Source organism: Lithobates pipiens, unplaced genomic scaffold, assembly GCF_037356315.1.
Source record: "Lithobates pipiens isolate NorthernLeopardFrog02 unplaced genomic scaffold, aLitPip1_a1.2 Scaffold_16, whole genome shotgun sequence".
Classification (NCBI taxonomy): domain Eukaryota; kingdom Metazoa; phylum Chordata; class Amphibia; order Anura; family Ranidae; genus Lithobates; species Lithobates pipiens.
The window spans coordinates 539,868,390-539,883,128 of NW_027507748.1; the positions used below are offsets into that span (position 1 = coordinate 539,868,390).

Genomic DNA, 14,739 nt, shown 5'->3' on the forward strand with positions numbered 1-14,739 from the left:
CCCAGGGCAACTTGTTACACCCATGAGCGTCCTGTCTACACCTCAGGGTGTGATTCTTGAAAGGGGAAGGCTAGAAGCTCTGGGTTGTCCGGAACAAGTGATTCCAACCCTTCTTAGTGCTAGACGGAAGAGTACGAATAGAGTATATGGACGCATATGGTCCAGGTTCATGGTCCACATGTCTTCCAGGTCAAATTTGTGTAATTCTCCGGCAGTCCAAGATATATTGTCTTTCCTTCAATCAGGTCTGAATTTATCTCTGGCAGTTAGCTCTTTAAGAGTACAAGTATCAGCCATTTCAGCCTTCACAGGAGTTTCGTGGGCGAATCATGCTTTAGTACAGCAATTCTTTAAGGGAGCCATCAGGCTTAGGCCTCAAAGAAGACCCAGGTTCCCCAAATGAGACCTTCCTTTATTGCTGGACTTTCTTTCTAATCTTGGGAGAAATCCGAACGATCCTTTGTCTTTAGGAGATCTCACTCTCAAGACTGTTTTCTTGGTGGCAATAACTTCGGCTAAAAGAGTGTCGGAGATTAGAAGTCTTGGGTTGGTGGAACTGTTTCTGACCTTTTTTCTGGACAGAGTAGTTCTGATTCCTATGTTAGGGTTGAATCCGAAAGTTACGTCAATATTTCATGAAAATCAGGAAATTGTTCTACCTACGTTTAAAATGTCAGACAACCAAGAAGTTCATCCTTTGGATGTTGGTCACACATTGAAGCAATATCTGGAAGCTACGGCTTCATTCAGACGAACAGATTTTCTTTTTATACTTCTCCACGGCAAGGACAAAGGGATGCGAGCCTCAATCAGATCAATCTCATTTTGGATCGTTCAAACTATTCAAAGGACATACAAGGCAAAAGGCTTGGTTCCTCCTGAGGCAGTAACGGCTCATTCGACTTGGGGTATCTCGACCTCATGGGCAGCATCTCGGCATGTCGCGCCGGAAATTATCTGTAGAGCAGCCTCCTGGTCATCAATTAATACTTTTGTTTCCCATTATTGTGTTTAACTAGCTGCGCTTTCTTCCATTAATTTTGGTTTACAAGTATTGTCGGTGGACAATGTGAAATAAATTTTGGTTTCTTTACTCAACATTTTAGCCCACCCGGGTGTGTTTGGCGAATTATTTCCCACACGTGTGCTGCCATGGAGCCTGTCAGGAAAATGGAAAATTGATATCAAATACTTACCGTAATTTTCCTTTCCTGATAGGCTCCATGGCAGCAGGAGTTCCCTCCCAAATGTTTGGAGTAGGCTAGTTATGGAACACGGATAGCAGCATGGAGCAAAGATTTATGGGAGAGGGGTCCTATTGGGTAGGTATGGAGGCGGGGCTAACCCACACGTAGGCTGCCATGGAGCCTATCAGGAATGGAAAATTACGGTAAGTACTTGATATAAATTTTCCATTTTATCTATAGATGCCCCTTATCTGCATAGGCAGTTTTTCGTAAAGGTGAACTAACCATTTAACAGTGTACCTCAAACACTAAACAGTGACAATCCCAAGAAAGTCCTCAATAAACAACCCTAGCATTTCCATTCCATCCATTTTTAGGATGTATTATAGAAATAAATAAGGGTTTATAAGAATTTGTTTTAGAAAACTGTTAAATATAATTTATTAGTGGAATAATACAAATGTGATTGGTCAGACTTTCAGATAACGTTTATTGTACTTATGATCATTTCCATAATGGATCAGCCCTGTGTGTTATCATCTACTTGCATGGACACATTGAATGAAAGCAGAGCAGTGTGGGGGCCATTGCTGTTATTAACAGAAAATAAACTGAATCAGACAGGTAATGGAATGCACATTTACATTTTAGAGAGGTTACTTGTACATTTTGCTTGCTTTGGGGAATATTTTCAATTTTCTATTGCAGCATGCAGTAAAACATTCTTTCTCCTGTAATATTAGGAACAGGCAAAGCAGCTAAGGAAACGCAATGTTCAAGCGCTGAAGAATATCCTAGATAAGATGAACAATGTCAGCTTTCAAACTACATGGTCAGAAGCCCAGCAATATCTCATGGATAACCCCATGTTTGCAGAGGATGAGGAGCTGCAGAGTGAGTTCTCCTCACACATACAAAATGACAGAACAAAATAAATAAAATAAAAAAACATAATATTTGAACATATTTATAACAATAAATTAGCCACTTTTGTATATGGCGGTGTGCCTTATCCATCTCCATATTACTGTCCCATGTCTAAGCTTTGGACTGATAATCAACACAAACTATGCTGCTGGAGGAAAAAAAAGTCAAATAACATTTCCTTTGCTTATTTTTCTTCCTGGCAGTATCTGTCTTAAATCATAGTCTGTTTTCAGTATTGAGCTCAGACAGGAGACAGGATGGACCTTGCAGTCTGTCACCTAACCTGCCCCTTCTGCTCCAACAAAGAGAGAATAAAAGTAAATAAACAGAAATTAGAAAAACCTGTGGGGTATCACTGCACTCAAGAGTAGAGTTTGATATTATAACAAATATCCAATGTGACTCTCTTTTAAATGTGGAGCTATAGTTTAACATAAGTGTTATATTTACTAAGGCTGTTTTCATACTGGGGCATCGGCTGTAAAGTGGCGCTAGCGAGGCGGTTTTTCCAAGGTCACGTGACAACTTGACCTTTAAAAAAAAAGAAAGAAAAAAGACCCGTTTTGCAGCACTTTCAAATTGCTTTGAAGGCACTTTGGAAGCTCTGCCTATTTATTTCAATGGACATTGGCATTATTGAAGTGCTATTTATAGTGCTCCAAACATGCCCCCAAAGATGCTGCTTGCAGGACTTTTTCTACCGTCCCACAAGCGCACCGCCCCAGTGTGAAAGCACCTGAAAACTGCCTCAGTTTGAAAGTGGGCTAAGATCTCTGCCACATAAGGAGTGCATTGACTCAGACTTGCAATAGTGAAGTACAAACATTGTGTAGCACTAAAATGCAACAGTGAACATACGTAATGGTATGTGTTTTCCCTTGCTGATACATATTTACAAACTATATACATAAATCTACATTTTTAAACTATATTCAGGTTTATTAAAACATTAACACGTTGGCGGAGATTGACTAAAACTGGTGCACTCAGAATTTGTTGCAACTGTGTATAGTCACCAATCAGCTTCTAACTTCAGCTTGTTCAATTAAGCTTGAGCAATAAAACCTAGAAGCTCACTGGTTACTATGCACATCTGCACCAGATTCTGTGTGCACCAGTTTTTTTTAAATCTCCCCCATTGATAACAGTATTTACTTCAGGCTGATCTCTTTTACACATATAACTAAAATTAATTGAAAAATAATCGACTGTGCCAGGAATTTTCTCATTTTATGACATCATAAGCATTCAGACAGAAATATCTCTGTAGCGGTTTAAACATTTTTTCAACAAAGGATTTGCATACTGCCATCTATACTTGTACATACAGTAGACTTATAACTCATATCCATGGATAAAAATCATAACAGCAAATGCTACCCAATTCGGAAGAGCAACTATGTCTATACAATCCCTTAATTAACATCATATGCCTATTATATTGTGTTAGATATGGATAAAGAAGATGCCCTTATTTGCTTTGAGGAGCACATCAGAGTTCTGGAGAAAGATGAGATAGAGGAGAAAGAGAAAAACCGTGTTCGCGAGAGACGCCAGCAGCGCAAAAATCGAGAATCTTTCCAGGTACATCTTATCTACATTTTTGTAAAATGCTTGATGTTCATTGCAAACATTTTATGACATTTCGGGGTTGGCAATTTGAAAATATATTCAGTTTCTGTTGGTAAGATTTATTGATTCCCAATGGAGGATACCCACTACCGATTTTGGCATTGCCTTTTTGCCTATCCATAGCCTCCAGAGTGTTTACTAAGGTGTTGATTCTGGTTTTGAGGTTGCTGAGGACCCAAGTTATCCTTATTTTGCAGTATTTGGACGACCTGCTTCTCAAAGCAGTTGACTCATAAGCTGATATCAAAGAAATGTCCAGCAGGCAGCAAAAGTCATGGAAAGGCTTGGCTGGTTACTGAAACTTCAGAAGTCAGCCTTAGTATATGGAACAGGGGAAGGTGCTGCTTCCACAGGAGAAATGTCGCCGGTCTCTTCAATCCCAGATGAAGTCCCAGAGGTAGTTAGAAACATCTTTGTTTTGAACATGCATGAAGGTACTGGGGTCTTCAAAGGAGCGAAACTTGCTGATCAACATCTTGAAACTTCTGGCTCTCCTACAGTGGTCTGTCAGCCTTCAGTGTCCCCCTGTCTGGATGCTGTTGGACAATGCCACAACATACATCAACCATCAAGGAGGGACAAGGACCCATGCTGCTTAGGAAGAAGTGAACCTAATCCTGTCTTGGACAGAACTTCACCTTTCAGCCCTCTCCACTATGCACATTCCTGGTGTGGAAAATTGCAAGACCCTTCTTTCTTTCTTCCTTAGGTTGTATCAGTCTTCCACAACAATGAAGACATAGTCCTTCTCTCATTTGTGCCCTACACGCAAGCACTGAAAAGGACATCGCTTTACTTCCTGGATGTGGTCAGAATTTACCTCAAAGCTACAGCTGGAACTTCAGGAAGAACTCCCTATTCGTCCTACCTTCAGGACCTCACAAGGGAAAAGATCCTGCTTCAAAATACCATATCTCTTGATGGATAAGGCTACTTATCTCAAGTGTTTACACTGTAAAAGAAAAGGCTCCTCCTACAAATTGTAGACTTCAGATAAACTTAAACGGCTCGAACAACATCCAGCATCCATGCAGTACCTTCTCTTTATGTTGCTTAGAATTAGGACAAAATGATGGCAACACAATGTCCTGATACAAGTGAAACGGTGAAACCTCAATGGGTGGGAAAAAGGACCAAGGCCTCAATACCACCTTATACTGATGAAGATAAAGCCGCTTGCTAAAGGAGCACTCATGGACTCAGTGCTAAGCCGGGCTGTGTGCATCTAAAGAGGAATTTTGACTTGCCTATAGATTCCATATCTTAAGCCCCATACACACTATCAGATTTTCTGCTGATTTTTGTCTTCAAATTTACCAAAACCATGTAGTGCAAGGGCCTTCCGGATTGCATACAAATTTAAACTCCTAAGGTTTGACCTCATATTATATGGTTTTGGTAAATCTGAAGGAAAAAAATCAGCAGAAAATCTGAGTGTGTATGGGGCTTTAGAGTATACAGGCTTGATATTTCTGGACCCTAGGTTATTGGTTGGTAACTTCAAGTGATTGGACACTAGCAAAACTCTAAAGAACATACACCCTGGTCATTCCTGTATAATCATACCCTACTCCTCAGTTTTGTAGCAAGCAATGCAGAATAACACAGGAATAGGAGGGAGGGAGACCCGAGTCCTGTACTGTTCTCCAAAATATGGAATTTACAGGTAAGTCAATATTCCTTTTATCTTAATTGTACAATACAGGAACTAGTCTTGATATTCTTAGACCCTGGGACGTCCCCAAGCAATGAATAATTAGAGTGGGCAACAACTAGGCAAATAGAATTGTGCCGACAGGCCAAACAATAACAAGGTTCAACAGACCCAACTTTAGAGTGCCACTGGGAGAACCTTGAGGCTGCAAGCTGCATCCGTAGAATACTAGACGTCCAGTTGGGAGCCTTACAGAGCTTTGCAACAAAGGCCTGATGTCAAAAGGATCAGGCTGCTTCTTGATCCATTATTTTCAGGTGGATTTATCAGTTCATTTCGTAGGTCTATGGTATCAAAAGGCATAGTTCCTCTCCCAGTTAATTAAGGCTTATTCCTCCAGTAGTGTTTTTGCTTCCTGGGCTATTCAGCAATAAGCTTCTGTTCATGTTTTTAAGGCTGCTACCTGGTTTTCTGTTCACACATTTAGTATGTGTATGATTAGAAAATTAGGATTTTTGGTTTACCTGTAAAATCCTTTTCTTGAAGTAAATCACAGAACACAGATCCCTACCCTCTTGTCTGTTTTCCTGATTGCTTACCACAAATCTATGGTTTAGCTCAGGGATATGCAATTAGCGCACCTCCAGCTGTTGCAAAACTACAAGTTCCATGAGGCATAGCAAGACTCTGAGAGCCACAAGCATGACACCCAGAGGCAGAGGCATGATGGAACTTTTACAACAGCTGGAGGTCTGCTAATTGCATATCCCTGGTTTAGCTGATCTGGGAAGGATTTTGTTTGGCTGAGGATTCCTGCTTTTTGTTCTAGGCAAGTGTCCCTTTATCTGAAAGTGACAGCATAACTCAAGTAGTTATTAATATGAACTCATCTGTGCTCTGTGATGTAATCCATAAAAGGATTTTATAGGTAAATCCAGAATCCATTTTTTTATAGGTAAACTGAGAGTAACCAGACCTGCTTCAGCTAGTCTTGTTAGCCAATCAGCCAGCCCAACAACCTCAACTCCTTCACTTAATCAAAGAAAAAGAAAGCAAAGTGGCTGAATTATATATAAAAATATTTTTTGGTCAAAGATTAATGTTAATAAAAGTAGGATCATTGCTTAGGAAAAATCAACAAGTGTTACCAGCAGAGGGCAGTCACATCCACAAAAGATTTTGAAGGTACTGTAATCCAACATCCAAGAACAGGAGAAAATGGGTGGAACCATTTCCCAAACGTAACATTTCCTTTGAATAGTCTACAGATCAGTAATTTTAGAGTTTAATCTCAGTTTATTTGTAGGAAGCCAACCAGTCGGTCAGAAACAATATTTTCCATTGTGGTAGTAATGTATAATTCAATTATTATTCTCAACAGAAAAGGTACTGTGCGTGAAATTACCATATGTAGAAAAATTACAGTAATCCACTCTGGAGAGACTATGGAGGCTTCTGTTGCTGACCTCTACTTCTGAAAATGAAAGTTGCTTGACTGTCATGCTGATCCAGTGTTTTTTAAACTTTTTGCTGCAATCTGTATCGCTATATGTCTGACAGTAGACCTTCAGGTCTCACCTGCAGCCACTCTGTCCACCTTTCCTCTGCCCAATCTTGGAAGGCTTTAAATTATGTAAATCCATTCAATCTACCAAGGTAACAAAGAAGTGGCTCAAGAAGAAGCACATTTAGGTCATGGAGTGGTTCAGCCAGTCTCCAGACCTTAATCCCATTGAAAATGTATGGAGGGAGCTGAAACCTTAAGGATTTAGAGAAGATCTGTAAAGAAGAGTGGAACAAAATCCCTCCAGAGATGTGTGCAAACCTAGTAACCAACTACAAAAACATCTTACCTCTGTGCTTGCCAAAAAGGGTTTCTCCACCAAGTACTAAGTCATGTTTTACTTGGGGATCAAATATTTATTTTACTCACTTAACTGCAACTCAATTTATAACATTATAACATTTGTATCGTGTTTTTTCTGGATTTTTGGTTGACATTCTGTCTCTATCATTTAAAACACACCTATGATAAAAATTATAGACCCTTCATTTATTGTTAGGTGGGCAAACTTACAAAATCTGCAGGGGAAATTGTTGTGTGATTGTGTCAATCATTCTCACAGCAATTAATTTGCCTAATATGTGCATTTCCTGGCCTCTTTAGCCCCATTTAGTGGTAATAATGTGGTATTTTTCATAACATAACAGAACCAATTTAGATGACTGGTGGTTGAAATGATATTTTCATCATATGTATATTTCTGATCTTTGTGACAGCTTTACTATGAAGAGAGAACACTGTTCAGTACTTTATTCATCATTACAGTGTGTTTATTCTATCTTTCAGGTGTTTCTTGATGAACTTCATGAGACCGGTCAGTTACACTCCATGTCTACATGGATGGAGCTCTACCCTTTTGTTAGCACTGACTCTCGTTTTGCTAACATGCTGGGACAGACAGGTGATTCTGCTGTACTCATTTCTACATACACTTATCTCCTTTATTTTCAGTCCATTAAGTAGCAGAGCTGTATTAGTGAATAATGGTGTAACCTTGCTGCCTGTGCTGAGTAACAGGGATTTGTGAATCACAAGTTTGACTAAGCAGAATTATTAATTTGGCAGAAAAGAAGTTCACTTTAACACCAGTGCTCCCTTATTGCATTTTTATGCCTTTGTCATAATCATCCTGACCTTTTCATTCTCTCCATATATCAGGCTCTACTCCTCTTGATCTGTTCAAATTTTATGTGGAAGATCTGAAGGCTCGATTCCATGATGAGAAAAAGATCATTAAAGACATATTGAAGGTAAGCAAAATTTTGGTTCAGACTTTTCCCTTTTTATTTCTAAAGTGTTTTAGCATTGTTTCACCAAATAAAAGGATGATTCCATTTGTGTCCACCAGCTCGCTTATATTGCAGTGCACAGAGACGGTTCATTGATTTTTTTTTTTTAAATGTGGTAGTGTACTGGCCCTTCATGTGAATTCAATACTATAAAATAAAACTATAACTATTATAAAATACACTGCCACAGTAAACACTTAGGGCTCTTGCACACTAGTAGCAATGCTGAATGCCCGGCCAATGATTTGCAGTGGAAGGATGCATTTCATTAAGTTCTCTTTGCTGTGGTGCAGTGTGGTGGATTACGTTGCACCACACTGCGTTAACAAAAATGGAACTGCATTCTCTACGTTTATCAGTTCACCTCTTCCCACCACAGTAGCGTAAACTTGTCCCATGGGAAACAAGTCTTTCTCTTACGTTCACCGACTGACACAGCTCCTTTCTTAGACCATCAGGTTGTTACGCCACCTTCAGGAGAGGACTAGGCAAAACATGTTATAACAAAACCAGAACTTTCTAGTTCCGACCAAGGGTTGGTCCCTTACGTAACAACGCCCCAGCCTGCCTCCTACAGCCTCAGTTTTGTTCTGCCTAGTGAAGGAGAAGAACCTAGGAACCCTGTGGGCCCATCGGTCTGTGGATTTTTTCTACAGAAGATCCTGTGATCTGCTATCAACAGCCAGCTGGGTGACAAGCTGGATACCCATCCTTGTAGTCTTCCCAGCCTGGCCAGCAAGCGCGTGCAGACCAGAGCTCCGCATTGGGTTGGCCACGGCATGCCCTCCAGCTCCAGGGGCGGCTGGTGGACATAATGCCCCGGGGCACACATATGACCGGGATACTGATGTCTGCGTCACAGTGTGCCAGGCCAGCAGCCACCCCGTACTGATCAGAGAGTGGATCTGTGATGGAATGTTCCCCAACTCATCAGGACTGGCAAGTACAGCTCTCCCTGCCTCTGTGGGGCTGAGCATCTGGGCATTCCCTGGGAGGTTGATTCGGGGGTCCCTCACCTCCCTCTCTTCTCTCCCTGTCCCTATCTTCCCTGTGGGGGATGCTGCATGGGCTGCTGAGTGGTGTGTGTGCCATGGACAGGGGCTCCCCGGGGTGGCTCTCACCTGGGGTGGGAACTGCACTGGGTAGCTGTGCCCTGGATGTCTGTAGGTCTCTCCCCTGGGTGTCTGGAAGCTGTGTTTGCTGATCACTGTAGCGCTGTTTGCCGCCATTTCCTCTGCCTGTTTTCACTGTCCCTCATTGCATATAGTGTTCGGCGGCCATTTTTGATGTGACCAGGGAGCAGCATGGTCTGACTCCATTTTACTGCAGTCCGACGGCTATTTTCCCTGTGATTATGTCCTTTATACTGGACACTCGGCGGCCATTTTGTTGAAGCCTGAACATGTTTTTCATGTTCAGCGCTGTACAGTGGGGCTCAGCACAGCGCGGTTTTCTCTCACAAGCATCTGGGAGCTGACACAGGCACACCTAGCTGGACAGCGCAGAACTCGGTCAGGGTGGTGAGTCCTACCGTGGGGGCCCCTCAGCCTACTGCAGTTAGGATAGTGATGGTCCAACCCTCCTAAGTCCCCAACAGGTGGCAGATAGGGTAGGGTCAGCATGGCTTCAGAAACTGGTGTTTCTTCCCCTGAAATCCAGGCAATTGCAACCGGTTCGTCTGCAGACAGTGCAGTGCCTCTGGACGCTTTGTCGGCGGTCCTTAATATGTTCGTTGCCAAGATGGAGGCGTTGTGTGGGCGCAAAGGTGGTAAAAGTGCTACCGCATTAAGGTTTGCCCCTGCCTGCAACACGGGTGGGAGGGTCGCCTTCAGGAGTTTGCAGCCCGGTGGGCCTCTCGGCTGTCCGACCAATGGGTCTACGATCTGATTTCCTCTGGCTACAAGCTAGAGTTCCTCTCTTGGCCACCAAACAGATTCTTCCCCTCCAGCATACCTGTACTCCCGGCTCGCCGGGAGGCCCTAATGTGGGCGGTAAGGGACCTGCTGAGTCGTGGGGTGATACTACCTGTTCCATAGCCGGAAAGATTCCAGGGGTTCTACTCCAATCTGTTTGTAGTCCCCAAAAAGGAAGGGGTACGTCCAATCTTGGACCTAAAAGCCCTCAATTGCTTTGTAAAAGTACAGAGGTTCAGAATGGAATCAGTTCTCTCAGTAGTTGCTGCACTCCATCAAAGGGACTCCCCATATGCCTTCGGCATCAGAAGTTTCTATGATTTGCAGTTGGGGAAGCCCACTACCAATTTGTGGCACTCCCTTTTGGCTTGGCTTCAGCACCCGAGTCTTTACCAAGGTATTGGCTCCTGTTTTGACATTGCTGCGACGTGGGATCGCAATCGTAGGTTACCTAGACAATTTCCTCCTGAGAGATTCTTCCACCTCAGAATTAGAGGAAGATGTGTTGATCACAATGCAGACCTTGCAGGAATTTGGGTGGCTGTTCAACCAAAAAAAGTCGGTGATCGTACCGAATTAGCGCTTAGAGTACCTAGGCTTACTGCTGGACTCCTCGGAAGCGAGACTGTTTCTCCCTTCAGACAAGCTGCAGACACTCAGAGCCGCGGTAAAACTGTTGAGGAACCGCAGGTGGTCATCGCTGCGCTTCTGCATGCGAGTCCTGGGACTCATGGTGGTCTCTTTCGAAGCAGTACCGAATGCCCAGTTTCACACCAGAGTCTTGCAGAAGGAGATTTTGATGAAATGGGACAAATCTCCGTTATCCCTGGATCGGCAGATTCAGGTGAGCCTGTCAGTCAGGGACTCCCTGCTCTGGTGGCTGAATTGGACAGTGATCACAATGGACGCCAACCTAACCGGCCGGGGTGGAGTAAAGGGAGTACAGTCGACCCAGGGCCTCTGGTGGGTGGAGAAATCCAAGTTGCCGATCAATGTGCTCGAGCTACGAGTGATCAGGCTATGTCTCTCCACATGATCAATAAGACTTTGAGGGCGTCCGATCAGGATCCAGACAACACGTGTTATCAGCGCTTCAGAAACTGCCATTTGAGAATATCAGAGAGATTCCTCTGTTGACTCTTTCCCAGAAAGTGGTCTTTCTAGTGGCCGTTACATCAGGAGGGTTTCCCAGCGGGCGGCCTTGTCTTGCAAGTCGCCCTCTCTGGTTATCCACAAGGATAAAGTGGTGTTGCGTCCGCAACCTTCTTTTCTGCCAAAGGTAGTTTCAGCGTTCAAATCAATGACGACATTGTGTTACCATCTCTGTGTCCTAAACCGACACATCCTAAGGAGGTGGCCCTCCATTCCCTGGATGTGGTCCGGGCTCTGAGGGTGTATTTGTCTGCTACGGCTCCCTTTCGAAAGTCAGACTCCTTGTTTGTTTCATTGGCTGGTCCGAAAAAAGGCATGGCGGTCTCGTCGGCCACCATTTCCAGGTGGATCAGACAGATTGTAGTACAGGCCTATGCCTTGAAGGGGCAGGTGCCCCCCTTTCTGGTCACGGCCCATTCCATCAGGGCAATTGGAACATCTTGGGCCTTCCAACATCAAGCGTCTGTCGCTCAAGTGTGTAAAGCGGCGACTTATGGCGCGTACACACGTAGCCGACTATCCGGCGGACTTAGTCCAGCGGACTTCCCGCCGGACTGTCCGAACGGGCTACTTGCCCACACACGGCACTTTTTCAGCGGACTAATACGGCGTACTAAGTCCGCCAGACTATCCGCCGTACTTTTGAAATGAACGGACTCGCCCACACACGCGGAGGAAAGTCTGCTCATTTTGAGCGCGTCTCCAGGTAGGCGGGGCCAGCGACGTCTCCTTCGTGGTATGAACTTAAAAGGGAAACCCAATGCCGAAAAAAAAACAGCGTGGGGGTCTCCCCCAGGTCCACATCAGACCCTTGTCCGAGCACGCTACCCGGCCGGCCAGGAAAGGGGGGGGACGAGCGAGCGCCCCCCTCCTGAGCCGTACCAGGCCGCGTGCCCTCAACATGGGGGGGTGCCTTGGGGAAGGGGGCCGCGCGGCCCCCCCACCCCAAAGCACCTTGTCCCCATGTTGATGAGGACAAGGGCCTCTTCCCAACAACCCTGGCCGTTGGTGTTGGGGTCTGCGGGCGGGGGGCTTATCAGAATCCAGGAGCCCCCTTTAATAAGTGGGGCCCCGGATCCCGGCCCCCCACCCTATGTGAATGAGTATGGGGTACAATGTACCCCTACCCATTCACCTGTAAAAAAAAGTAAAAAAAAAACACAACACACAAGGGTTAAAATAGTTTATTGCACAGCTCTGGGGGTCTTCCGTCTTCGGGGGTCTTCTCGCCGGACTCCTCCGCTATCTTCTTCTAGCTCTTTTACTAGCGGAGGAGCCCGGCTTTCTTCCTCGCCGCCGCCCTCTTCTTCCGACTTCAGGGGTCTTGTTTCCCTCTTCGGTTCTTCTTGCCAGGCCACCGCGCCTTCTTCTAGCTCTTTTACAGGCGGTGGCCCGGTCTTCTGTCGCTGCTGTCGCCGCCTTCTGTTCTTCTCTTCAGATGTTGCCTCGTCGCATCCTCCACTCACAGTGGCACGGACGCGACGCGCGGCGACTTATAGGTGAATGGGTAGGGGTACATTGTACCCCATACTCATTCACATAGGGTGGGGGGCCGGGATCCGGGGGCTCCCTTATTAAAGGGGGCTCCCGGATTCCGATAAGCCCCCCGCCCACAGACCCCGACAACCAACGGCCAGGGTTGTCGGGAAGAGGCCCTTGTCCTCATCAACATGGGGACAAGGTGCTTTGGCACCCCCCCATGTTGAGGGCACGCGGCCTGGTACGGCTCAGGAGGGGGGGGGGGGGCGCTCGCTCGCCCCCCCCCCTTTCCTGGCCGGCCGGGTAGCGTGCTTGGACAAGGGTCTGATGTGGACCTGGGGGGACCCCCACGCCGATTTTTTTCGGCGTTGGGGTTCCCCTTTAAGTCCATACCAGGTGGCGGGGCCAGCGACGTCTCCTTCGCGGGCCCCGCCTACCTGGAGACATGCTCAAAATGAGCGGACTTTTCTCCGCGTGGGAAAAGTCCGCTCATTTCAAAAGTACGGCGGACTGGCATACCAACGGCTGGATTGTCCGCCGAAATGCAAGTCCGGCGGGAAGATTGGAGTGCAAAAATACTTTCTAAGTCCGCCGTACTTTCGGGTAAAAAAAAAGTCCGCCAGAGGCTACACACGGGGGGATTGTCTGGACTTTTCCACCCGATTGTTTGATCGTGTGTACACGGCATTAGTCGTCTGTTCACACCTGTACAAAATTCTACAAGGTAGATGTAAGTGCATTGGCTGATGCCTGTTTTGGCTGCAAAGTTTTGCAGACAGCTGTGTAATTTGCGATTGCACTTAATTTTTTTCAGTTTTTTTTATTTTTTTTACAAGAAACAGTTACCTTTAAGTAAATGCACTGTTGCATTGTTACTGCATGTTAGGAGCACTCTGTTTTTGTGGGTAAAATTTTTATGTTTCCCACATTCTGTTTTTGTGGGTGAATCTTTTTGCTGCCTTGTGGGTGAAGTTTGTATGCTGTTTCCCAACCCTCGTTTTGGCACTGCTTGTGGACGTCCCAATGGTCTAAGTAAAGGAGCTGTGTCAGTCAGTGAACTTAAGAGAAAATAGGATTTTTTGTACTCACCGTAAAATACTTTTCTCTGTAGTTCAGACTGACACAGCACCCTCCCCTCCTATTTTTTTACGTTATACTGCTTTTTGATGTACTGAGGCTGCAGTATGCAGGCTGGGGGGTTGCTACTGAAGGGACCGCCCCTTGGGCGGAACTATAAAGTTCTGGTTTTGTTGTACATGTTAACATGTTCTGCCTAGTCCTCTCCTGAAGGTGGCGTAACAACCTGATGGTTTAAGTAAAGGAGCTGTGTCAGTCAGTGAACTACAGAGAAAAGGATTTTATGGTGAGTACAAAAAATCCTATTTTTTTGGGACCCCAACTGGTCCTTACCAAGCTCAAACACTTGCTGCATTTTTCCCCAATTCCTTATTTCCCAATGTTATTTTATCTCTATATCTTTCACTTTTATCCAAAACAGTGAGTGAGATTATTTGCTATTGCCTTTGAATACACATTGACCAAATGAGTATATCTACACATCTGCATTGCTACTGATGTTGTATTGTACCTTGCAAAATGACTGTATATCTAAACAAATGTATTCAAAGAAATGTACTATAATTAACTGTGTCCTATATGAGTTCGACACTTTTTGTGATATGGTTTTATACCCAACAAATATATTTTTTACTCAGCAACACGCCTCATTTAAAGTCCCATTTGCCCTTTTTTGAATGTTGTACACATTGACCAATGTTAATGCCTGCATGGTTTTATTTGCGTACTGTTAACTTATTTATATTTGTTTCTAACACTAAGGCCTGGTTTACACTGCTACGACTTCTTTAACAGAAGTTGTATGCAAGTCGTGCCAAAGTTGCACCAAAAGTAGAGCAGGAAACTTTTTCTAAGTCGGAGCTTC

At 44.6% G+C, this 14,739-nt stretch overlaps 1 protein-coding gene across 8 annotated transcripts in view; it reads left to right on the forward strand.

Moving 5' to 3' along the window:
* Nucleotides 1–14,739, forward strand: part of PRPF40B (pre-mRNA processing factor 40B) — a 140,333-nt gene that overhangs the window by 88,332 nt on the left and 37,262 nt on the right. For all 8 annotated transcript variants that reach the window (XM_077483286.1, XM_077483287.1, XM_077483292.1 and 5 more), the window contains 4 exons: nucleotides 1,931–2,081; nucleotides 3,565–3,698; nucleotides 7,751–7,865; nucleotides 8,123–8,214. In XM_077483286.1, the coding sequence (XP_077339412.1) occupies nucleotides 1,931–2,081; nucleotides 3,565–3,698; nucleotides 7,751–7,865; nucleotides 8,123–8,214 (492 nt within the window). The remainder of the gene's footprint in view (nucleotides 1–1,930; nucleotides 2,082–3,564; nucleotides 3,699–7,750; nucleotides 7,866–8,122; nucleotides 8,215–14,739) is intronic.